The following is a 23,538-nucleotide window of genomic DNA, read 5'->3' as shown; positions in this document are numbered from 1 at the left end:
ACCCCCGTCACAGATGCAGATGTGACACCCAGGCCAGAGGTCTAGTAACTAAACCTGCTTAGAGCCCCACTTCCTCTCCTCAGGTGCCTGGGTTTCCCAAAAGATTTTTCATTTTTGCTTTTTTTTAATCTGAAAGGCAGTATGTGTACGTAAATGGGATAATGCATTCCAGTGAGAGCAAATCTTTCCGGGAGATGCTATTCAAACACACCTGAGGGCCCCTGGGTGGCTCAGTCAGTCAAGCGGCTGCCTTCCCCTCAGGTCATGATCCCACCTGACCTGCTGAGCCACCCAGGCGCCCCAATAAATAAAATCTTTTAAAAAATAAAAATAAAAAATAAACACACCTGAGCTGGGGATGGGATGCACATTGGGAGTTTAGGGAATGCAGGTGCGGGGACGGGGGGCTGGGAGAGGAGGCCTGAGCTTGGACTGAAGATCAGAATCCTGGCTTCCGGTATTTGGCCCCCAAAGCAACCTCCTTTAAGGTTCAGAGTAGATTTGCACTGATGGCTTCAGGTCCCACAACAGGTATGGGGGCTTCCCCTGTCCCCACAGACTGCAGAGAAGTTTGGGGGTCCAGTTGAGGGGGTTCATAGGCCCTGGAATTTCCTCCAACCCTGCATCAGTCACCCAGTGGCTGGGAGGAGGTGACTTCAGGCCTCAGTGTGTCACCGCAATCACGTGATGACCTCTTTTCTCACCCAAAAAGAAGAGGGCCCATGTGCTCTGGGACAGTGTTGTTCCTATCAACCACAGGATGACCTCTGCCTGCCGTGACACTCTGCCCACACAGCCCCAGCAGACACACACAGCTTCCCAGCCTCCCCTGCCCAGGCCACCTCCTCCCTCTGGCTGACTTTCCTCTCAAACTCCATCCTTCCCCCACCTTTTGCAGAGAGACAATGCTGGAGATCCTGGATAGATCTGGCCCCAGGCTGACAGGGTAGACCAAGCCAGACACAGACATTCAGAGACCTGTGGTTTCCGGTCAGACAGAGAAACTTCTGGAGGAGATATGAGAGCCTGGGGCTTTGTGGGATGTACAGGAGTTCAGTTGTGCCTTGGGGAGAGAAAGAAGTCATTGGAGGCTGAACATCTGCTCCAGCAAAATGTAAATGCTAGGAGAGAATGCAAGGAGTGTGAGCGGTTAGGGGCCAGATCTCCTGGCGGGGGTCGGGTGGGTGAGGCGGTAGGGAGGGTGTATGGAATTCCGGTTAGAGGAGCTGGCACAAAATGACACGGGTGCAAGAGTGGGTAGGCTTGGGCATCAGGAGGACTGGGGATGGGCTTGAGGTCACACAGCAGGGCCGGCGGTCGAACGCAGGCAACCTGCTTCCCAGCTCCCGGCTCTCCGCAGCTCAGTCATCACTACCAAAGCCTCCTGGCAGGCCCCAGGCTCTGGGGGTCCCGGCTCTCAGGGACCCCAGCGCCGGACTACGTTTCCCAGCCTGCCGCGGGGGTCGCGCGTGCGCACTGCGGCCAGTGATGGAGCGCTGACGGGGGGCGCGGCGGCGGCGGCGGCGGCGGCGGGCAGGGCTCGGCGGGCCATTGGCTCGTGGTCGCGGCAAAGGCAGCTTGAGGACTAGAAGAGCGAGAGGGGCCCGCGGGCCGGGCCGGGGACGACCTGGGCTGAAGCCATGGAGGACCAGAGGGTAGGACCGGGGCGGGGTGGGGTGGGGCGGGGCGGGGCCCCCGGTGGGGGTGGATAAGGGGGAGGGGACCAGGTGATGCCGCAGCGCCCCCCCCAGCCCCCGCAGCTGCTTTGCGGCGGAGGCCCCACCCCCGCCCCAACCCCGCCCGGATCTAGCCCCCTAATTCGGGACGCAGCTCCCCCCCAGCCGTCACCCCGACCTCTCCTCATCTTGGCCGGGAACCAGACGGGATCCCTTCCATGCCCGGCACCGGCGCCCAGAATCCGGGCCCCAGCCTTGACCCATCCCCCACGCCTTCCATCCGGACTGCGGACCAGGTGTCCGGGCTCTGCCCCGCCCCTCCCGGGTGGACACCCCTCTAGCTCAGCACTGGTGGTCCCACCGACCCTGCACCCCCAGGAATGCGATCCCTCCGAGGCCTGGGTCAGGGCTCCAGGCCCCAGCAGGATCCTCCCACGCGGCTTCCTTCTCTCCAGGCGTCCCCTCACCCAGACCTCGTTCTCCCCCTGCCCGGTTACCTGGGCTCTCAGGCACCCTGTTCTCCAGGTTCCTCTTTTCTTCTTGCTAATCCCCATTCCCCAGGTATCGCCTTCCCCAGGTTAGCCCATTTTCTACAGGCATGATTTTGCTCTGGGGTTTTCTTTCCCCACGGAGCCCCTCACCCCATGCCCCGCCCTCGGATAGGTACGAGGTTGAAGGCTTTGTGCGGAGGCGGACCTGGCTCAGGGCCAGAGTCTGCCCCTTCCCCAGAGCCTCCTTTGGAGCCTCAGTTTCCTGCGCTGTAAAAACGGGCTTGCTTGCAGTGCCCATCTGCTAGGGGAGGGAACACGCGGCCAGAGCTTTGCCCAGGGCCTGCCTCGTGGAGGGTGCCTGAGCTCACCGGCACAGTGGCTCCCGCATCTCCTGGATCCCAGGAAAGCAGGCTGGGGAGCCCCTGGTGGGGGAGCCTGGCCTGGCCCAGGGGGGCTTACCAGCCTTGCCTGTATGCGTGCTTCCCGTGGCGGCAGGAGGCCCTGCGGAAGATCATTACTACCCTGGCTGTGAAGAATGAAGAGATTCAGAGCTTCATCTACTCCCTTAAGCAGATGCTGCTGAACGTGGAGGTGAGGCTGACACCTGTTGGGGGAGGGATGGAAGGAAGTGGGGACCTCTTGGCCAGGTGGGTGGAAGGGACGGGGGTAGGGGGGCGGGAGGAGCAGCCAGAGGAGTTAGCCTGTTCCTGCTGTTGCCCATCCGACACATGGCCCGGCTTTGGTGTCCAGACCTCAGTTTCCCCATCTGAGCATGGGCTTTGGCCACCTCTGGGCGGGCTGACCCCGCAACATCTCTCCAAGGCAAACTCCACCAAGGTGCAGGAGGACCTGGAGGCCGAGTTCCAGTCCCTCTTTTCCCTCCTGGAGGAGCTGAAGGAGGGCATGCTCATGAAGATAAAGCAGGACCGCGCCAGCCGCACCTATGAACTGCAGGTGTGTGGGGGAGGGAGGGGCCCCCCAGACCCCACCCAGACCCGATTCCCTACGGCACCCCTCAGACTCAGCAGAGCCCATATGGCTTCCGTGTCTGCCACCAAACCTGTTCGTCCTCCCGCCCCCGCGTCTTGGAGAGACCCCCAAGGGTCTCCGGTGTCCAGAACTAGACACCCCAGGGGTATTGGCCTCACTTTCTCCTTTTCTTGGTCTCTTCTCAGCCCCCTCCCTGGCCTTGACCCATCAGTCCCCGCCCCCATCTGCTCTCCTTGATCTCTGTTCCTCCCACCTCCTGCCCCCCTTCTCTGTCACCAGAGCCCCACCCCCATGTCTGGCTGCTCCCTCTCTCCAGTCCTCACCCAGCACCTCCAATTTCTCAGCCCCTCCCATGGGTCCCCCAGATCTGGCAACATCCCCTCTTGCTAAATGCTGCCCCCCCACAACCCCGCAGCTCCTAGGGGGTCTTGGACTCTAAACCCAGGCACTGGGGCTGCCTCAGACCGTCCTGGACAACTTCCTAACATCAGATCCTCAATCCCAGGAGAATTGGGGGCCCCAGGGCTCAGGTGTGGCCCGGACATGTGAGTTTTAAAAAGAGGGATTCCCAGTTAAAGAAAGGGATCCCCAGGTGATTCTGGACTGCTACCAGGAGGGACGCCCCATTTCCCTCCCCCCTCCCTCCCCCACCCGGAGTTGGAGAAAGGCAAGGGTCTCTGAATCCCAAAGGCAGTGGGAAGCCCCAAAGGGTTTGATGCCATGCAGTGAGGTGTCTCTTCCATCCGTGACATGCCACTCCCAGAACCAGCTGGCCGCCTGCACTCGGGCCCTGGAGAGCTCAGAGGAGCTTCTGGAGACAGCCAACCAGACCCTGCAGGCCACGGACAGCAACGACTTCCCTCAGGTGGGCCCCTCAGGAGCCAGACTGGTAGGGATGTGCCCTAAAATACAGGACACCTGGTTACATTTTTTCATTTCAGATCAACCCCAAGTGATTTTTTTTTTTTTTTTTTTAGTGTAAGTATGACCCCTACAACATTTAGTGTAAGTATGTCCCAAGGAGACCATGGGGCATCCTTATGCCAAAAGATGATTTGTGGTTGGGGGCACCTGGGTGGCTCAGTGGGTTAAAGCCTCTGCCTTCGGCTCAGGTCATGATCCCAGGGTCCTGGGATCGAGCCCCGCATCGGGCTCTCTGCTCTGCAGGGAGCCTGCTTCCTCCTCTCTCTCTCTCTGCCTGCCTCTCTGCCTACTTGTGATCTCTCTCTGTCAAATAAATAAATAAAATCTTAAAAAAAAAATAAAATAAAAGATGATTTGTGGTTGATCTGAAATCTAGATTTAATGAGGAATAATTCGTTTAGTGTAAGCAGATCCCATGCAAACATTGAGTGTAAGTATTTCCAGATGTTGCGTGGAACATATTGATACTAAAAAGTTTGTTGTGCATCTGAAATTCAAATTTAGCAAATTTTTAAAAAGATTTTATTTATTTGTTTGTTTGTTTGTTTATTTTAAGAGGGAGAGAGGGCAGGGGGAGGTCCGGAGGGGGAGAGGGACCAGTAGACTCCACACTGAGTGTGGGGCCCAACATGGGGCTGGACACAACCCTGAGATCATGACCTGAGCGGAAACCAAGATTTGGAAGATCCACCAACTGAGCCACCCAGGCGCCCCCTAACAATGAATAGTTTTTAGTATAATATGTCCCATGCAGTGTTAGCACATGAATGGGACATATTTACACTAAAAAATCATTTTGTTTATCTGAAAGGAAGATTTCACTGGGCATCCTGTGTTGTGATTTGCCAAGTTGGCCAGCAGGATAAAATGGGCACCAGGCACTGGGGAGGGGTGGGTGGGGGTAGGAGCCTGTCTTTGCCCCCGTCCCTTTGGGCCATGGCCAAGCGTTTCTACCCCCGTGATAGGGGACTTTGGCCAGTGGCTGCCACTTTGGGCCTCCATCTTCCTGTCTGTGTAGCAGCTTCCTGATTCGCTCAAGAAAACTCTTTGAATTTTATTCTGTCGCTTTTTCTAGGCTGCCAAGCAAATCAAAGATGGGTAAGATGCTGGGATCTTGTTCCCACCCCAGTGCCCCGCCCCTGGTGTGAAGGTGGGGGCGCCCAGGTGAGGGTCTCTGGGCCCAGAGCACTGGACCAGAACAAGGGGAGTGGGTCTCCCACACACTTCCGAGAACCGGGCCTGGACCCCCTTGAGATGCCTGCCAGCAGGCTGCCTCCACCTTCTTCCCTGCAGTGTGACAATGGCCCCTGCCTTCCGGCTGTCATTGAAGGCCAAGGTCAGCGACAACATGAGTCACCTCATGGTGGACTTCGCGCAGGAGCGGAGGATGCTACAGGCACTCAAATTCCTACCTGGTGAGAAGGGAACTTTGTCGGGGCCTGGATTTCGGGGCAATGGTGGTACACTGAGAAAGGCGGGAAAAACCTGGGATTGGAACCTCGGAGGCACTGGCCCTGGGGGTGGAGCCCTGAGGATCCCCTGCCCCCCTGTGGGTGGAGCCACGAGGAAGCCCGCCCCCAGTGGACAAGCCCTGAAAAGCCCCACCCACTAGGGGGTAGAGTCCCATGAAGGCCACACCCCCTACCCTGACCGACAGCCTCTCCCGCCCCTCCACCACCCTGCCTTCCCTCTGTCCTGAACAGTGCCCAGCGCCCCTGTGATTGACCTGGCCGAGTCCCTGGTGGCAGACAACTGCGTGACCTTGGTGTGGCGCATGCCGGACGAGGACAGCAAGATTGACCACTACGTGCTGGAATACCGGCGGACCAACTTCGAGGGCCCGCCCCGCCTCAAGGAGGAGCAGCCCTGGATGGTCATCGAGGGCATCCGGCAGACGGAGTACACCCTGACCGGTAAGGGCAGCTCCGGGCTGCGGCTGACACCCCCGCATACCCCCCCCCCATCCCCGAGTGGCTCAGGAATTCCAGGATCCCCTTTCCGCTTTCAGTGGGACCTGGATGGGCTGATCTGTTGTAATTACAATGAAAATTATAATGAAACCGATATTGATGCTCGCCCCGCACTGTTCGCGGAGGGCTTGTCAAAGGTTTTACCCACGTGTAATGGACATGCTTCTCATCGGCATTTCACAGACGAGGGAACTGAGGCCCAGAGGGAGAAGACATTCTCCAAGCTCCTCCCTCCCCAGCTATGACCCAGCATTCGTTCATTTCCGCGAACTGAGTGCCAGTGGTGTACCAGGTGCTGCCCTTGCGTTAGGAAGCGAAGCGGACAAAAATCCCTCCTCTCCTGGGGCTGGCATCCTCCCAGTGTTGGGGATTTCCTTGGCAGGTGCTAGAGAGCAGAACACGTGGGGGAATCCCCCAGGCTGGAGGGGAGGGTCTGAAGAAGGTAAAATCAGGGACCTCTAATGAGTTTCAGAAGCCGTCCTGAGCCAAGGGAAATCCTCAGCGGCGGGGGTGCGCCTTACTGACAAGATAACTATCACCATAGCTCTCGGGCTGTAATCAGCCCGTTCTTTATCTGTAATTAGCATACATGGTTAATAATGAGCATGCTAATTGCAAGAAAGAAAAGCTACCAGCCAGCAAGAGGGGCTGTCCTTTGCGACGGAATAAAAATAAACATACGCCACTTTTTTCCGATATATATATATTTTTTTTATTATGGCAAAATACATATAATGTAAAATTTACATCTTAACCGTTGTTAAGTGTCCAATTCGGTAGTAGTAAGTACATGCATGACGTTGTAAAGCCATCATACTGTTTTCATCAGTTTCCATCTTGCAAAACTGAAATTCTGTCCCCATGGAACATTGACTCTCCAGCCCCTGGCTCCCACCATCTACTTCCTGTCCCCATGATTTTTACTACTTTTAGTACCTAATGTGAGCAGAATCCAACAGGATTTGTTCTTTCATGTCTGGCTTATTTCACTGAGAGCGGTGGGCCCAGGGGTCATCTGTGTTGTAGGGCAGATCAGGATTTCCTTACTTTTTCAGGCTGAATAGTGTGTGGAGAACCTGGTTTTCACCCCTAATAGCGGCTCATGTAACCATAGTTCAATGTCAAAACCAAGGAACCCACACGAGCACGTTCCGCGGTGTCGATCCACATTTCCCTGGCGATACAGTCGCTGTCATCCGTGCGTGCATGTGTAATCTCTCCCCTGTGTGGTTTTCTCCCATGTGCAAATTCCCATAACTGCCACCACGATCGAGGCAGAGGGCTGCTGTATCACAGGCTTCCTGATGCATCGCCCCCCTCCCCATACCCTCTTGCCGCCTACAAAATTCCTAGCGAGTGAATTCTGCAGGGCGGGAAGCTGAATTCATCAAAAAGTGTGTGGTCCTGAGGGTACAGACGAAGACACTCACCTAGTTAACTAACCCGCGAGGTTATATGAACCCCAGCTGCCATCTTGATCACTTGGACAGTTGGGAGGGTTTTGGTTTAGTGTTTGTAACTTACATGCCTGTGCTCATCCCATCCTCATGTGAGTCCTACTTAGGATGGGGAATATGATGGTTGGTTTGCAAGATAGGAGACCAAGGCCCGCTGTGAGCCCAGACCAACCAGAGTCAGATGGGTTCCAGGTTTCTAAAACCGAGCCTTCTGGTCAGTAATCTTTGCTCGGGGGGGGTGGGGGTGGGCAGTAGACAGTGTTGCTGAGCCAAATGCTGAACTCTCGGAGAAGGGAATCCAAGAAGGGGGAGATAGTCCTGGGTGCCTGGAGGAGGTGGCAGCCAGCCTGCAGCTGGAAAGAGAAGGAGTGGCTGGAGAATGGCCTTCCAAGCAGAAGGACAATCAGATCGAGGACTCAGAAGCCAGAGCACTGAGACTTTGTGTCTGGAACTAGTTAAGTTTGCCACTTAACTAGAGAAGGAGAGGAGGAACGGGGTCTTTACCTGGAGGGCAAGGGGAGCTATGGGAGGTTTTATAGCGGGGGTGGCTGAGTGCTGTTTGGGATGATCAGAGAGTGGGCATCCCATGGGGAACTCTCAGGAGGCAACTGGACATGTGGTTTGGGCTACAGGTTGGGCTGTGGGTGTTGTGGTGGATGGATGGTATCTGAAGGGCAAGGAGGGGTCAGGGAGCAGAGTGAGATGAGTAAGGACCCCAGACTGAGTCACCCCGACATTTAAGGGAGTCAAGGAGGGAGGAGCCTACAGAGGAGACCTAGGGAGAACAAATGGAGGGGCTAGCCAGGACACACAGTGCCTTGGCTGCCAAGGAAAGAGAATGTTCCAGGAGGGAAGGAATGGTCAGCCAGGAGATCCTACAAGGTGGGGACTGACCAAGCCAGAGGAGGGAGAGGGAGCGAGGCAGCAGAGAGGGGGTAGGGATGAAGAGAGCTCTCGAAAGTTTGAGGGGAAAGTTTGAGGGGAAACATAACTAAAGACAACTAGGTAGTTGCTTTTTATTTTTTAAGACTGGAAGAAACGAATACAAAAAGGACGGATGGGAGTGTGGGACATATCCTAGAAGTAGGGGAAATTTTTAACCCGGCATGGCTAGATCCAGGGGTTCCAGCAAATGACTCGCTCACCGTTGTTCCCTGCACTTTGTTGGATCTGGGGACTGCATTCTGAAGGGGCCTGCAAATGCACTGAGAAATTTTCCCAAGAGGAGTATCCTCCAGCCACCCCGGACAAGACAGTGACTCTGCTCCCTAGAATACCAGACCAACGCCCCAGGGAAGATTCTTATTGGCCAGTTTGGGTCATGTGCTATTCCTGAACCAATTGCTATTACTGCTTCCTAAAGCATTCTGATTGACCAGTCTGGGTTGGAGGCGAAGCCAAGTCATACATAGCCCTGCAGGTGAATGAGGGCAAGGGGGGGTTTTCAGGGATAAAATGTCCTTTGCAACGTGGTCCTTAGATTGAGGAGTGGTGGGATTACTGGGGGATGCAGGGACCTATAACCAGTTGCTCAAAGCACACACAACGTTGTGATCTCTCTCTTTGTCTTAGGTCTCAAGTTTGACATGAAATACATGAATTTTCGTGTGAAGGCCTGTAATAAGGCCGTGGCAGGCGAGTTCTCTGAGCCGGTGACCCTGGAGACACCAGGTGACTGCCCCTCCCCACCTTGTCTGTGACTCCATAGCCCCTCACACCAGGGCCCCAGGTTCTGGTGTATAGTGATAATCTTCTAATCAGGGTTCTGTGGCCCTTTTTGCTCTGGCTGCCAGGAAGCTCAGCACGTATCCACAGTAGATTCCTCAGCTCAAGTGTCTACTATGTGCCTGCTATTGTTTTTTGCTTTTGCAGTTGATCCCATGGTGCCTGTATGGTTTTGATACTCTTTCCCTCTCTCTCACACACCTCAACACACACACTCATTCTCTCTTCTTTAAAAAAAAAGAAAAGAAAAGAAAAGAAAAAAAGATAAGGGCTCTTAGAGAAGGGGGTGGGATATCCGTCGCGAAGCCCGATCTTACTTTCCTGAAGCAACACCTTTGCGTGCCCTCATAGGCAGTCCTTCTGCAGTGTACCTAAACTACTGTCTTATGTATGACCCGGCCCCTTCTCCTGCGATCAATCCCCAAGAGAAGCAAAGAGCACAAGCCCTTTGGAGATACCTTCAGACCTAAGGAACCTTTAGGCAACATGCTCCCAGCCTTCCCTCCCCTGGCTGCACTCTCTGCCCCTTCTGCGCTTCCCCATCTGTCTTGGTGTCTTGCTGCCTGTCCTGTCTGTGTCTGTCTGCCCCTGAGTCCGTCCGTCACCCTCTCTCTGTCTTTTTCTCTGTCGCCGTTGTCTTTTTCTGTTCTCTGTCCCTGTCACGGTCTGTCTTGGTCACTGTCTGTCTCTCTGTCTCTCTCTGTGTCTCTCCGGGTTTCCCCATCTCTGTGACTCCCGCGTCTGCCCGGCCCCAGCGTTCATGTTCCGCCTGGATGCGTCCACATCTCACCAGAACCTGCGAGTGGAGGACCTCTCTGTGGAGTGGGACGCCATGGGCGGGAAGGTCCAGGACATCAAGGCTCGCGAGAAAGATGGAAAGGGGCGGACGGCATCTCCCGTCAACTCCCCAGCCAGGTAGCCTGCCCCCTCCTGCTCTCCCTGACTGTCTGCTGGAGGACAGCGAGCTGGACATGGACACCCAAGGTCCAGCATGGTCGAGGCTGGGGTGGAAGGAGGGACACAGAGCCCCAAGAGTAAATGAAGGGAGAAGAGGCTTTTAATTGGGTTTTGCCACCTGAAAGGTTTTCCACACGGGGAAGGGCACGATATGCAGGACCCAGTGTGAAAGAACCAAACCCTGTGGAGGACTGAGAAGACCATGGTGGCTGGGCGGGCCAGGGAAACCCTCCTTGGGAGCAGTGAGGCCCGAACTGAGCCTCCCCCTCCCTGCCCCTCACAGAGGTGTGCCATCCCCCAAGAGGATGCCTTCGGGTCGTGGGGGTCGGGACCGCTTCACTGCTGAGTCCTACACGGTGCTGGGTAAGGAGGGGCGGAGACAGGAGGACAGATGGGACACTCTGGGCAGGACCCTGATGGTGGGTGGTGGGAGAGAACTCCTTTGGGTGGGAAAACTGAGGTAGCCACCCCCAAAGCTTTCTGGGAATGGTTCCAATAATGTGTTGCTTGTGGTGCTGGAGGAGTGTGGGGTTGGGGGGTGTGGGCTTTCCGGGGGTGGGGAGCAGAGCTTATGTAGGCTCTGGCCTGGAGATCAGCCCGGGGTGCAGGGGGCGCGGGTCCTGGGGTTTGTGGAGTGCCTGAGATTTGCAAAGTAGCTGGAAGGAATGGTTGCCATTCTTGGCTAGAGGTGGGGTTAGAGGAAGAAGCAGGGGAAGGGGCAGAGGGGGGCGGTGTGCAGGGTGACTGAGACTTCAGAGGGGAGAGCCTCGCCTAGTTGTGGTTGGGAGAATAGCTGAGGTCGGGAAGGAGCAGGCCCAGGGAAGAAACGTACATGGGGACGAGCCCCGCATCTGTGGAGGAGCTGAGCTGGGAGATGGACAGGAGCTGGGGGCCTGGGCAGAATCTGGAAAGCATTAGGAAAGCGTCCCAGAGTGCTAGGGAGCATCGCACTCCGGGAGGATGCGAGGCCTGTGGGAGTACTGGGGAGTCGGCCGGGAGCAAGGGTCTGGGAATCATCTAGTCGCTGGAAGGACTGAGGACTGAGGAGTAGCTGAACATGGGGAGGAACTGGAGGAAGTTTCTGGAAGCATCTGGAAGGGGTAGCTTGGGTCTGCAGAGAATCTGAAAGGATTAGTTGAGGCTTGGAGAGTATCTGGGCTCTCTGAGTGTCTAGAGGGAGTGGCTGTAGCCTGGGGACTCCCCAGGAGGAATAGCCGGGAACTGAGGAGTATCTGGAGGGAAGCGCTGGGGCCTGGGGAGTACCTGGGTGACCACCCCTTTGTGGAAGGGCCTCTGGCACACGACTCCACCAGCCCCCGCTGTCCTCCGCCCCCCGCCCCAGGGGACACGCTGATCGACGGCGGGGAGCATTACTGGGAGGTGCGCTATGAGCCGGACAGCAAGGCGTTCGGCGTGGGGGTGGCGTACCGCAGCCTGGGCCGCTTCGAGCAGCTGGGCAAGACGGCCGCGTCCTGGTGCCTCCACGTCAACAACTGGCTGCAGGTCAGCTTCACCGCCAAGCACGCCAACAAGGCCAAGGTGCTGGAGCCCCCCGTGCCCGACTGCCTGGGTGTGCACTGCGACTTCCACCAAGGTGACCCCGAGCCCCCTCTCCCTGCCCGCCCTTGGCCGTGAGCCCCTCTCCCTGCGCCCCCACCCCAACCCCGTCGCTCTCCCTCCACCCCAGGCCTTCTGTCCTTCTACAACGCCCGAACCAAACAGCTGCTGCACACCTTCAAGGCCAAGTTCACGCAGCCCCTGCTGCCGGCTTTCACAGTGAGAATGGTTCAGCGGCTGGGCGGGCAGGGGTGGGGCCGGGGCCGGCTCTGCGGTGCCTGAGCCTGCCCCTGCGGCTCACCGGTCCCCGGTCCCTGGTCCCCAGGTGTGGTGCGGCAGCTTCCAGGTGACCACAGGCCTACAGGTTCCCAGCTCTGTGCGCTGCTTGCAGAAGCGGGGCAGTGCCACCAGCAGCTCCAACACCAGCCTCACCTAGGCCCGGGAGCGCCCGCCCAGCCCGGCTGAGTTTGGGGAACCCCCTGCCCAGCCGCCCAGGCCTTGTTGCAGCTGCCACCCTCGTCTCACCTGCTGCTTGGAGCCTTAACTCCTGATGGGGGGAGGGGACACCAGGGCGGGCCCTCGCCCCTACCTCACCTCCTAATAAAAGTCAATCACTGGCCAGGCCGTGCCGATGGTTCTTTGGGGCTGGCTGGCACTGAGCGTGCCCCCGACTTCTCTGGACCTCAGCTTTCCTGGCTATGAAATGGGTCTTTCCTGTAGGGTCAGGTGGCAGGTTTGGCCGAGTAAGTGGGGCCTGCTGAGGGCGGGCATCTGACCCTCACTGCCCACCGCCCCCAAGCCAGGCCAGACACATCAGCCCCCAGGGGATCACTTGAGCTTTTATTCTGGCGGGGGCGGGTGGCCTGGCTGACTTCCGCAGCCGAAGAGCGGCTCATGGATCCCCATGCCTACGCCTCAGTGCTCCAGCGCTCGTCTCCTCTGCAGTTTCTCTTCCAGCTCTGCTGTCAAATCTGCCAGCTTTGGGGCTGGGGAGGGTGGGAGGTGACGGAGGCCTCAGGTGCACCGGGCATGGGGGGGGGTGTTTTCCCTCGTCCATGCCGTCCCCCCACCCCACATCCACCCATGACTCCCTGCAGAATCTGCGGGGCCCTGTGAAAAGTGAAAATCTACCCAAAAGCCCCGAGGAGTTTCAAGACTGCCCGGCATCAGACCAAGCATGGGGCACTTTGGAGCGGGGGTCCCATGTGGCTGCGCCGGCCGCCCACCGGGGAGTGCAGACCCCCACAGGCCTCACCTGTTGTGGGGAAGAGAGTCTGCAGTGAGCCCACCGCTAGCTTCTTGGCCAGGCTGCTGTTGAGGACTTTGGGCTCTGGAGGAGAAGGCAGATGGACAGATGAAGGCCAGGGCTGGCTCTCGGCTGGGTGAGGGAAGGCCCCGGGGGAGGCAGGAACCCCCTACCTGGCTTGGGGGCAACAGGTGGCTTTAGAGGCTTGGCCTGAACCTTCGCCAACCTCCTGGGCTTCGGGACCAACCGACTGGGGGGAGGCACTGCGTGGACAAAGGTGTGGTGTGTCACCTCCGGCTTTTAGCCCCTTCCCCCTGTCCCCATCTCCCCTCCTCACCTTCCCCACCTACCATCCCCATTCATGTAGTTGGCAGCTGGGTTGTCTCCGATGGGAATCACATAGTTCTCGTCCTGGTTCAGGAGTGGGGGTGACCTGTCCTGGCTTGCCACAGGCGTGATGGGCAGGGGAGGCAGCTTCTTGGGGCCACCCAAGGCCAGTGTGGGCCCTGGTGGGAAACGGCAGTTCCCCATCTGGGTCCACGTGGTGCAGGGACACCTTGGCGTGTGTCTGTGTGCGCCCGAATGTGGACGTATGTATACATGCAGGGATTCAAGCATGTGACCCTGTGTGTGTGAGTGTCCGTCCCTCATCGTAGAAACATGTACACTGAGTGAATCCGCATAGTTGACTATATGTAAAGGGTTCGCACACCGCACCTAAACATCTGTACGTGCATGGCACTGCGTGGATACTGAAGTGTGTGCCCCCAGCTCGTCTATACCAGTGTACACACCCACGTACCTAGAAATGTCTGAATTTGCGCCCACGAGTGAGCATTTGTGTGTACACGCGTGGTTGTGGCTTAGGTGCGTGCACAAGGGTTCCCCCCTCCACGCATCTGCCCAGCCCCAGGAGAACCAGACTGTTCACCCCACAGACCTTTCCAGCCTCTTCTTCCTGTTCCATAAACCGGACCACCTCCCACCCCAACAGCCAATCCGGATGCTGTCTCTGGGTAGTTTCTTGCTCCCGGTGAAGCCCATCTCTAGCTACTGAAATCCTTTGAGACCTTAAGCAAACACACCCTCCTACAGGAGGCCTTCCCCCTACACTGCCCCCTTTCTCTCCCCAAGTCTAGGTGCTGCTGCCTCCAGCCCCAGGTTCTACCTCACGGGGCTGGGAGCTGTCCAGCTCCACAACCCGGAGGGCAGGGTCTGGGTAATTTCTGGGTCCTTGCAACTCTGGGTACAAGATTGGACACAGGCGGTGCCATGAGGGTCCCAGGTCTCTCCCCAGGCTGGCACAGCAGCGGCCGCAGGGCGGGGCATCACCTGGGCTGGGGGCCGCGGGGGTCGAGCTTGCCACCCATACACTCTCGCCATTCTCTTTATCCGCCTCCACGTGGCCTAGAACAGAGAGCGGTCCTAGAGGAGGTGTGGCGGCTGGGCATTGACCCCGGGGTGGCCTGCGGGGGAAGGGGCTGGAGAAGCACGTACTGGCACACAGCCCCCCCCCCGGAGTTCCCTGAGGCCGCACTTACCTAGAACCTTCTCGTAGTCTTCGTCCAGCAGGAAGGGCACCAGCTCGTTATTGGTGTGTGACATGAAATAGTTGACCACTGAGTCGAGTGAGGCACAGGAGAACTGGAGGCGGATAGGGGTCTCAGTCAAGGCTGTTGTGGAAGGGGCGCACAGCCCATCACTGCTCATCGCCGGAGCCCGGCCCGACGCTCACCGGCTCCTCCACGTCGATCACATACTTGGGGCCCTCACGCTTCACCTTGTAGTGCCGGACCACCGACGTCCTGCACAGGCAGTGGTGAGTGGGTGGACGGGCTCCGACCAGGGAGGACCCCGCCCTTGTCCTGGGTCCGCCCCCACGGGGGGCCTAAACTTTTCCAGCTCCCCGGCACGCTGACCACGCCCCGTCCTGGCGTGTGTCTCTGCGGAGAACCAGACCCTCAACGGACTGCAGCCTCCCGGAAGACCAAGCCACAGGTCCTGGCACTGCCCCCAGGGAGGACCTAGTCCTGAAGGCTCCACCCCCGGAGGCTCCGCCTCCCTGCTGGCCCCGCCCCCAGGGTGCTGACTCCACCTTCAAACCACCCGACCCCTCACCGGACTATCCCAAAGGAAGCTTTACTGTCAGGCTCCGAACCGCCCCCAGAGTGTCTTCACCTCCGAAGCCTGAGTCAACCACCGCGGGGGAGGGCCGGGGCGTGACTCCACCCACAGGTCCTGACCCCGCCCAAGGGGCAGGTTAGCACCCCTGGATTTGATTTCTTCCCCGCTCCAGAGGCCTAGACCCAGCCGATCTTTTTTTTTTTTTTTCTTTTTTTATTTATTTGTCAGAGAGAGAGAGAGGGAGGGAGAGAGAGAGCAAGCACAGGCAGACAGAATGGCAGGCAGAGGCAGAGGGAGAAGCAGGCTCCCTGATGAGCAAGGAGCCCGATGTGGGACTCGATCCCAGGACCCTGGGATCATGACCTGAGCCGAAGGCAGCTGCTTAACCAACTGAGCCACCCAGGCGTCCCTAGACCCAGCCGATCTTAATGCAAAGGGCTGACCTCGCCTGGAGTCCGTCCCCGCTCCAGGATCTAGCTCCTTCTGCAAGGGGGATCCACCGCCCTGTTTGGTCTCTAGCCCCGCCCCCAGGCTCGGACTCCCTCCCGCATCCCAGAGCCCCGCGGGCCTCAAGACCCCGCGCTCCGGGAGCTCTGGCCCCGCCCCCAGGGCCTTCCTCCTCCCCGCGTCCCAGCTCTGACTCCGCCCCCACGCTCGCCCCTCCTCCCGGCCCGACGCCGCGCAGGCGCACCCGTTGAACGTCTGGAGCGTGGTGACCGACACGTCGTCCCCGCCGTCCCCGCTGGGTCGCAGCAGCAGGTTTCCGCAGTCGGGATAGCGCTCCAGGAGCAGCTGCGCGTCCAGCCGGCTCACCTTCAGGAAGCAGCTGGGGCGGGCCGCGTCCCTCGCTCAGGGCAGGCCCCGCCCCCGGCCCCGCCCCCGGACCCCGAGGCGTCCCTGCCCACCGGGCTATCCTCCCCAACGCTCCCGCCCCGCGCTTCCGTCCGCCGCCGTCCCGGGGCCCCTCGGCCCCGCGGGCCACTCACGAGGGCAGCTCGAGCGCGCGGCGCGCCTCCTCTTTGGCCAGGGCCTCGGCCATCATGTGCAGGTGTCCGGGCAGTAGGGTCAGGTTGGACGGGACACGCAGCTGAGGGTCGATGGGGCGCCCGAAGACGCCCTGCTGTCAGGGCTCTAGCGGCCTGTGCCCGTGTCACCGATGGGCTCCCTGAGGCCGGGGTGCGGGCCGAGCCCGGATGGGAACCCGGGTCTGGGGGCTCCGCAGCCCCCCAGGGCAGGGGCCAAGAGGCCTTGCAGGGGACGTGAAGACACTTCACTGATGGGGAGGACAGCGCAGATGCTAGAACGAAGGCCGGGTATCGAGCCCGGCGCCTGCAGGGGCCACGCGGGGCACCAGTGACCAAAAGAGGAATCAGGAATGTTGACAAAAACTCCAGGCGACGTTCGCATGTTTGATGTCTGTGGCCTCCGCCTGGCCCACGGGACACCGTGTGGGAGGGGCTGGTTGGGGGGGATGCAAGGTGGAAAGAGCACAGAGGGCTCTGGGCAGGCGACTGCTCTCACCTCGACCACCGTCAGGATGAAGCCTTTCCACATCTCCCGAGACTCCAGGCTCTCAACCTGGGGAGGGAAACAGGAGGCCGTGTCGGTGAGCCTCGGCCCACTCACCCGTGGAATGCGAATGAGGAATGGTAGCTGTTTTCAGGGTTAAATGAGGAAGGACAGGTAAATTTAGGATGTCTGAACCGAAGTCCTTAGTAATGTGGGATGCTGTCCCCTAATGTCCCTGAATCAGCATTTATTTATTTGTTTTTTCTACATCGACTTTTAAAAAAGATTTTATTTATTTTATTTTGAGAGAGAGAGAGGGAGGGAGAGAGCATGAGCAGAAGGGGCAGAGGGAGAGCGAGTAGCAGGCTCCCCGCCCCCAGCAGGGAGCCCAATCCAGGGCTGATCCCAGGACCCAAGGATCATGACCTGAGCTGAAGGCAGGTACCGGGAGGGTGTCTGGCACATAGTAGGTGCTCAGTAATGTTGGCTGAAACATTTCAGGCAGGCAGCGACCCTCCGCGTAGCTCCCATCCTGTTCAGACTACTTTACCTGTATTATCCCTTTTTGCAGTTGTAGAAACCAAAGTGTAGAAAAGCAAAGTGAGTCGCCCAGGGTCACCATCCCAGTGGTAGACCCCGTGTGAATCCATCCTAGTGGGTGTGAATGGTGAGTGTGGCGGGGAAGGTTGGGCCTACCTTGAACTTGATCTCTTGGTTCTGGAGGAAGAGGCCAAAATAGATGCCAGGGTCTCCGGAGCTTTCCCAGGGCGCCTCATCCGTGAGCTTCACAAATGCTCCTAGGACTAACTTCTCCACGTGCTGGGGATCCAGAAGCAGGAGTCTGAGCACCAGGCTTGTGGCTTGCCAGGCCCTCTGGCTTGGCCACACCAGCCCGGCTCTCGGCTTGGTCCTTGAGGTCAAGCTTGGGGCTGGGAGATCAGCTCTCAAGCCCTCCTGCCCATCCTTACCTGGGAGTCCCGATTGCTGTTATAGAAATAGAGAGTGCAACCCTGGAGGCCTGCCCAGAACTTCTTGTAATCCTGGGGACCAAAGGTAGAGAGCAGATGAGAAGGCAAATTCTGGCTGCCTCCAGGACACCCACTCCTGTCTCAGGACCTTTGCACTGGCTGTTCTTGCTGCCTGGATACTCTTTCCTGAGATCTTCACAAAGTTTCCTTCATTGCCTGCTTTGGGTCTTTGAACAAATGTTGCTTTCTCTGGGAGGCCCTCCCCATCCACAGCCCAGCTTCTGGGGACCCATTATTCTTTGAGAAAGGGTTGAAGAGAACTTGGATGGGATGGGAGATCCAGAGCAGTCTCCCAGTGTACAGAGGTAGGAGCTCTAGGAGAGAACTGAACTAACCATCCGCCATCCATCTGTTTACTCATCCGCACCTACATACATCCCCCTTCTCCGTGTCCAGCCCATAGATATTTACTGCAGTCTCCTGATTTCACACGGTTCTGGACTCTAGAAGGACTGTAGATTCAGGATGTCTCCCCAGGATTCTGATTTATAAATGTCCCAACTCTCAGGAGGTCTAAGGGGCTGACACAGCCAGGACTGTAAGCTTCTAGGTTTTTTTCCCAGGAAATATTCCCCGAACACCTACTCCGCACCCAATTTTGTTGTTGTGTTGCAGGCAAAATAATAAATGAGACATGGCTCCTGTTTCAAAATAGATTATCTTCTGGAAGAATACAGAAAGCATAGATACTAAGATGCGGGGTGCCTGGGTGGCTCAGTCGGTGAAGCGCCTGACTCTTGGTTTTGGCTCGGGTCTTGATCTCGGGGTCCTGACATGGGACCCTGCAGAGGGCTCTGCTCTTAGCAGGGAGTCTGCTTGAGGATTCTGTCTCTCCCTCTGCCTCTGCTCTCCCTCCCCTCATGCCCTCTCTCAAATAAATAAATAAGAACTGAAAAGGAAAAAAGAAAACATAGACACCAAAATCCTCTAGGGAAGAGAAATTAGTACCCTAGGAGGGACAGACCCTGAGCCTTGAGGTCACAGAAGACGAGAAAGGCCCTCCAAGTAGGAATTTGGGAAGACTTCCTGGAGGAGAAGGTACTCTAGTTAGTCCATAATGATAGCGAGGATAGTTCTCATATTGACGGCTAGCATCCATTCATCAACCCACCTGTCACAGCAACCGTCTGCCTCCCTATCCATCTGTCCATCCATCTATTCATCCGCATATCCACCCACCCACCCATCTGTCCGTGTAGACATACATTTAACATTTACCGAGGACCTACTGTGTGCCAGGCACTGGGAACAGAGCAATAAGTGATTAAACTCAGCATGGTCAGACCTGCTTCCTCGGGGACCACACGGTATTTAACCGCTCCGTGCCTCAGTTTCCCCACCTATAAAATGGCCATAGAGATGTACCCACCTCGAGGGTTGTTGTGAGAATTTGGTGCATGAATGCCAGTAAAGCACCAGCGATGGTGGAGTCAAATCCGCAGGCCACTGAGGGCTACCCCTCTCCTGTAACCTTGACTAGGGCCCTAGTCCTAGCGTACCCATTTTGTACTAGAGAAAAATGAGGCACAGAGACAGAGAGTCACTTGTCCAAGGCCTGGGAGTCAGGGAGGCTTACAGCAGGGATGTGAAGCTCGTTCTTGCACTCTGGGGCCAAGTCTTTCTTAGCCCCTGGGGTCTCGATGCTGTCTAGGCTGGGGAGGATGTGGGCACTTGGAGGCACAAGGAAGGGAAGAGGGAACTGCAATGACGGTGGCTCTGGGGGTGGGCAGGGAAAGCAGCAGGTGGGTATTTGGGGTTGTAGCAGGAGATGAGTGTGAGCAGTGGGGAGGGGGGCTGGGGCTTCGGGGAAGGAGTATCTGGTCCTGCCAGATGTGGCCCCCACAGCTTGCATTGTCCCCACATGCCACCTGTCCTGGCCTTCACCCCTGCAGCTGAGGTTCATGGTTTCTTAGGGACTAGGGGTGGGGCATGGGAGTCCGAAGCCTTCCCATTTCCTGGTGGAAGTCCCTGATCCTTCCTGTATCCAAAGAGTCAGAGAGACCGGGAGGGAGACCCATGGAGACAGGCAGGGAGAGGCACAGAGAGAGAGAGAAAGAAGCTTGATGATGGACAGCCCCCAGCACACACCCTGCTCCATTCAGTCCGACCCGTCCCCCTTGGCCAGATGCAGAGTTCTAGGCCACCCAGGAGCCCAGCTGTGCCAGCTCCCTGCCCCACCTTACCTGGTCGTGGGGTCCCTTCTTCTCCAGAAAGCTCTCATAGTAGTGTGAGGGTAGAGCACCCTTGTGTTTGGGAACCCGGGGTCGGCTTAGGGCTGAGGCCATGGCCTGGCCTCTCCCTCCAGTGGGTGCCCCAGCTGGGCCAGAAAGCAGAGAAACAGGTTCCCGGGGAATTTCCTCTTCTGTCAGCTCCCCAGCTCCCTCCCCTGCCAGCTCTGGGTGGGTGCTGGGCCAGGCTTGTCCCAGGGAAATCCCAGCCTCTCTGGTCTCCCCAGCAGGTCTGGGAGGTCTGCAGGAGTTACGGAGTAGGGAGCCACTGGGAGGCTTTCAGTTCAGGGCAGAGACTGGACAGAGGGTTCCACCGGGAGGAGGGACCTGCCTAAGCAAAGGTCTGGGTGTGAGAAAGGGAGGAGCAATGTGTCAGAGTGGCAAGCGCTGTGTCACCAGAGAGAGCACAGCAGGACAGAGCATGAAGGTCTGAATGCCCCTTTAGCCCAAACTTGCCTAAACCTACCAAAAAATCTCGCTGAGTTAGGGGCGCCTGGGTGGCTCAGTGGGTTAAGCCTATGCCTTGGGTTCAGGTCATGATCTCAGGGTCCTAGGATCAAGCCCCACGGAGGCTGCTTCCCTCTCTCTATGCCTGCCTCTCTGCCTACTTGTAATCTCTGTCTGTGAGATAAATAAATAAGATCTTTAAAATAAATCTTGCTGGGATTTTGATAGGAATTACACCTGTATATCGACTGGGGAAGACCCGACATCTTTACTGTGTTGAGTCTTTTTTTTTTTTTTTTAAGGAATCTCTACACCCAAGGTGGGGCTGGAATTTACAACTCGGGAGATCAAGAGTCACGAGCTCTACTGATCCATCCCTGTTGTGTTGAGTCTTATCCATGGACATGGTCTGTCTCTTCACTTATTTAAATCTTTGAATTTGTTCATCAGCAAGGTATAGTTTTCTCATACAAAACCTGTGTGTGTTTTGTTAGACTTATATCTAAGCATTTTTTTGAGCAGTTATAAATGGCATTGTATTTTTAAAAAAATAGGATTGTATTTATTTATTTGACAGAGAGAAGAAGAAAGAGAGAGCGAGAGAGCACAAACACAGTGACAGGCAGAGGAAGATGGAGAATCCGCAGGCTCCCCAAGGAGCAGAGAGCCCAACATGGGGCTTGATCCCAGGACCCCGGGAATCATGACCTGAGCTGAAGGCAAACATTTAACCAGCCGAGCCACCCAGATGCCCTGGCATCATATCTTTCATTCCAGATTTCCCGGCTAGTAGACAGATGTGCACTGATTTTTTTTTTTTTTTAGGTATAGATTTTTATTTTTTTTTAATTTTATTTATTTATTTGAGATTGAGAGTGAGTGAGCAGGCATGAGCAGGGGGGAGAGGCAGAGGGAGAAGCAGGCTCCCCGCTGAGCAGGGAGCCCAGATTCGGGACTGGATCCCAGGACCCCGGGATCATGACCTGAGCCGAAGGCAGCGGCTTTAACCCACTGAGCCACCCAGGTGCCCCTTTTAGGTGACTCTTTTTAAAAAGTTTTATTTAAGGGGCACCTGGCTGGCTCAGTCAGTAGAAGATGTGATTCTTGATCTTAGGGTCATGAGTTTGAGCCCCACCTTAGGGAAGTAGGTTGTACTGAAAAATAATCTTTAAATTTTTATTTAAATTTCAGCTAGTTAATATGCACATTATATTAGTTTCAGGTGTACAATATAATGATTCAACAATACCATACACCACTCAGTGCTCATCCCAAGTGCCTTCCTTAATCCCTATCACCTACTTCTCCCCTCCCCTCTGGTAACCCTCAGTGTGTTCTCTGTGGTCAAGACTATTTCTAGGTTTGTCTCTCTCTCAATGTCTTCTGTGAATCAACTCTTCCCAAACTCCTGGTACTGTTACTATTTTGCCCCCTTCCCATAAGCTACCATAAGTACATAATAATGATGGAAAAGATTAGAATATGATGAGAATTACCAAAATGTGACACAGACACGAAGTGAGCTAATGATGTCGGGAAAATGGTGCTGCTTGACACAGGGTTGCTGCAAACCTTTAATTTATTAAAAAATCCAATCATCAGTGAAGTGCAATAAAGTGAAACACATTCGCCTGAGGTGGTCCTGTATGCTTCTTGGCATTTTCTGTGAAGACCATCACGTCATCTGCAAATGGGGCTAGTTGTATTTTTTCCTTTTCGATATGTATGCCTTTCATTTCCTTTTCTTGTCTTATTGCACTGGCTAGAATTTCCAGGACTGTGTTGGATATGGGTGCCCTGTTCCTTCTGTTATGGGGAAAACGTGTAAACTTTCACCATCAAGTAAAATGTTAACTGAAGATCTGCGGACATTCTGCAGCACGCAGAGGTGGTTTCTGTCTGCTCCTAGCTGAGTTTGTGTCATGCATGGGTGAGTTCCTAGGCTAGTCTGTATCATGCATGGGTGTTGAATTTTGTCAAGTGTTCTTCCTGCATCAGTTGAAATGCTCTTCCAACCTTTCTTCCTTAGTTTGTGTGTTGGTTTTCTGTGACTGCTTTGACAGATTATTGTAAATGTAGAGGCTTAAAACGACACATATGTGTTATCCACCAGCTCTGTACAAGTCCTACATGGATCTCAGAAAGCTGAAATCAAGGTGTTGGCAGGGCTGCATTCCTTTCCGGAGGCTCGGAAGATGAACCCATTTCCCTTCCAGCTTCTAGAAGCTTCTTGCATTCCTTGGTTCATGGTCCCCTTTCTCCATCTACAAATCCAGCAATGCAGGTACAATCCTTACATTGTATCACTCTCAGTTTCTTCCATTGTCACTTCTCTCTTCTGCTTTCAGGAAACCCTGTGATGACTTTGGGTTCACCCAGATAATCCAGGATAATTTCTTCAAAGTCAGTTGATCAGCAACTTAAATTCTATCTGGACCTTAAATCCCCTTTGCCATGTGATCTAACATATTCACAGGTCCTGGGGATTAGGATGTGAACATCTTTAGGGAACCATTACTCTACCTACCACAGCCTGTTAAATGTGGTGGATAACATTGATTCTTTTTTTTTTTTAATTAAGATTTTAGTTATTTATTTGACAGAGAGACACAGCGAGAGTGGGATCACAAGCAGGGGGAGTGGGAAAGGGAGAAGCAGGCTTCCCACCGAGCAGGGAGCCTGACAAGGGGCTTGATCCCAGGACTGTGGGATCATGATCTGAGCCAAAGGCAGGTGATTAACGACTAAGTCACCCAGGCGCCCCTCCTGATATAAATTTATTTTATTTTATTTATTTATTTGACAGACAGAGATCACAAGTAGGCAGAGAGGCAGGCAGAGAGAGAGGGGAAAGCAGGCTCCCTGCTGAGCAGAGAGCCTGATGGATGCGGGGCCTGATCCCAGGACCCTGAGACCATGACCTGAGCCGAAGGCAGAGGCCTTAACCCACTAAGCCACCCAGGCGCCCCTTGATATAAATTTTTAAGAGATTTTATTTTTTTGAGACAGACAGAGAGAGAGAGAGAGAGAAAGCTCAAGGGGTGGGGAGGGGCAGAGGGAGAGGGAGAAGCAGACTTCCCACTAAACATGGAGCCCAACTCAGGGCTCTATCCCAGGACTCTGGGATCATGACCTGAGCCCAAGGCAGATGTAAATTCAATTTCCTTCATCGTTAGAGGGCTGCCTGGACTTTACACACGTGGCAAAAA

At 55.9% G+C, this 23,538-nt stretch overlaps 2 protein-coding genes across 4 annotated transcripts; one reads left to right on the top strand and one right to left on the bottom strand.

Moving 5' to 3' along the window:
* Nucleotides 1–1,317: 1,317 nt before the first annotated feature.
* Nucleotides 1,318–21,899, top strand: FSD1 (fibronectin type III and SPRY domain containing 1). Of its 2 annotated transcripts, XR_007123244.1 has the most exons (14): nucleotides 1,318–1,655; nucleotides 2,663–2,758; nucleotides 2,990–3,121; nucleotides 3,921–4,022; nucleotides 5,157–5,179; nucleotides 5,375–5,496; nucleotides 5,785–5,994; nucleotides 9,081–9,179; nucleotides 9,989–10,148; nucleotides 10,474–10,553; nucleotides 11,533–11,784; nucleotides 11,878–11,966; nucleotides 12,073–12,247; nucleotides 21,889–21,899. XR_007123244.1 is itself a non-coding variant. In XM_047705848.1 (13 exons), the coding sequence occupies exons 1-13, from the start codon at nucleotides 1,641–1,643 to the stop codon at nucleotides 12,181–12,183; spliced, it is 1,491 nt and encodes a 496-aa protein (XP_047561804.1). In that variant the 5' UTR covers nucleotides 1,318–1,640; the 3' UTR covers nucleotides 12,184–12,394. The 2 variants fall into 2 exon arrangements, 1 of the variants encoding a protein (XP_047561804.1); XM_047705848.1 differs by lacking the exon at nucleotides 21,889–21,899 and having other exon boundaries at nucleotides 12,073–12,394.
* STAP2 (signal transducing adaptor family member 2) lies at nucleotides 12,445–20,195 on the bottom strand. Of its 2 annotated transcripts, XM_047705849.1 has the most exons (13): nucleotides 19,838–20,192; nucleotides 17,595–17,666; nucleotides 17,323–17,445; nucleotides 16,639–16,695; nucleotides 16,104–16,204; nucleotides 15,809–15,943; nucleotides 14,729–14,798; nucleotides 14,535–14,637; nucleotides 14,326–14,400; nucleotides 13,344–13,499; nucleotides 13,167–13,256; nucleotides 13,003–13,077; nucleotides 12,548–12,733 (listed from the first exon to the last, which is right to left on the bottom strand). In XM_047705849.1, exons 1-13 carry the CDS (start codon nucleotides 19,937–19,939, stop codon nucleotides 12,663–12,665), a joined length of 1,230 nt encoding a protein of 409 aa, XP_047561805.1. In that variant the 5' UTR covers nucleotides 19,940–20,192; the 3' UTR covers nucleotides 12,548–12,662. The 2 variants fall into 2 exon arrangements, with proteins under 2 accessions (XP_047561806.1, XP_047561805.1); XM_047705850.1 differs by lacking the exon at nucleotides 14,326–14,400 and having other exon boundaries at nucleotides 12,445–12,733; nucleotides 19,838–20,195.
* Nucleotides 21,900–23,538: the final 1,639 nt, after the last annotated feature.

This window comes from Lutra lutra, chromosome 1 (genome assembly GCF_902655055.1).
Source record: "Lutra lutra chromosome 1, mLutLut1.2, whole genome shotgun sequence".
In the NCBI taxonomy this organism is placed as follows: domain Eukaryota; kingdom Metazoa; phylum Chordata; class Mammalia; order Carnivora; family Mustelidae; genus Lutra; species Lutra lutra.
The sequence above is the reverse complement of the archived record's forward strand: the minus strand, read 5'-3'. Positions and strand labels throughout refer to the sequence as shown.

What these genes read in the sequence shown, in the direction of transcription:
- FSD1 (XM_047705848.1), top strand. An exon ending in GGCACTCAAATTCCTACCTG is followed by an intron (nt 5,497 to 5,784) that starts GTGAGAAGGGAA and finishes TGTCCTGAACAG; the next exon opens with TGCCCAGCGCCCCTGTGATT. An exon ending in GGTGACCCTGGAGACACCAG is followed by an intron (nt 9,180 to 9,988) that starts GTGACTGCCCCT and finishes GCCCGGCCCCAG; the next exon opens with CGTTCATGTTCCGCCTGGAT.
- STAP2 (XM_047705849.1), bottom strand. Translation starts at nt 19,939, where the DNA reads ATGGCCTCAGCCCTAAGCCGACCCCGGGTTCCCAAACACAAGGGTGCT. An exon ending in AGAAGGGACCCCACGACCAG is followed by an intron (nt 17,667 to 19,837) that starts GTAAGGTGGGGC and finishes TTTGGTCCCCAG; the next exon opens with GATTACAAGAAGTTCTGGGC. An exon ending in ACCTGTTGCCCCCAAGCCAG is followed by an intron (nt 13,078 to 13,166) that starts GTAGGGGGTTCC and finishes CTTCTCCTCCAG; the next exon opens with AGCCCAAAGTCCTCAACAGC.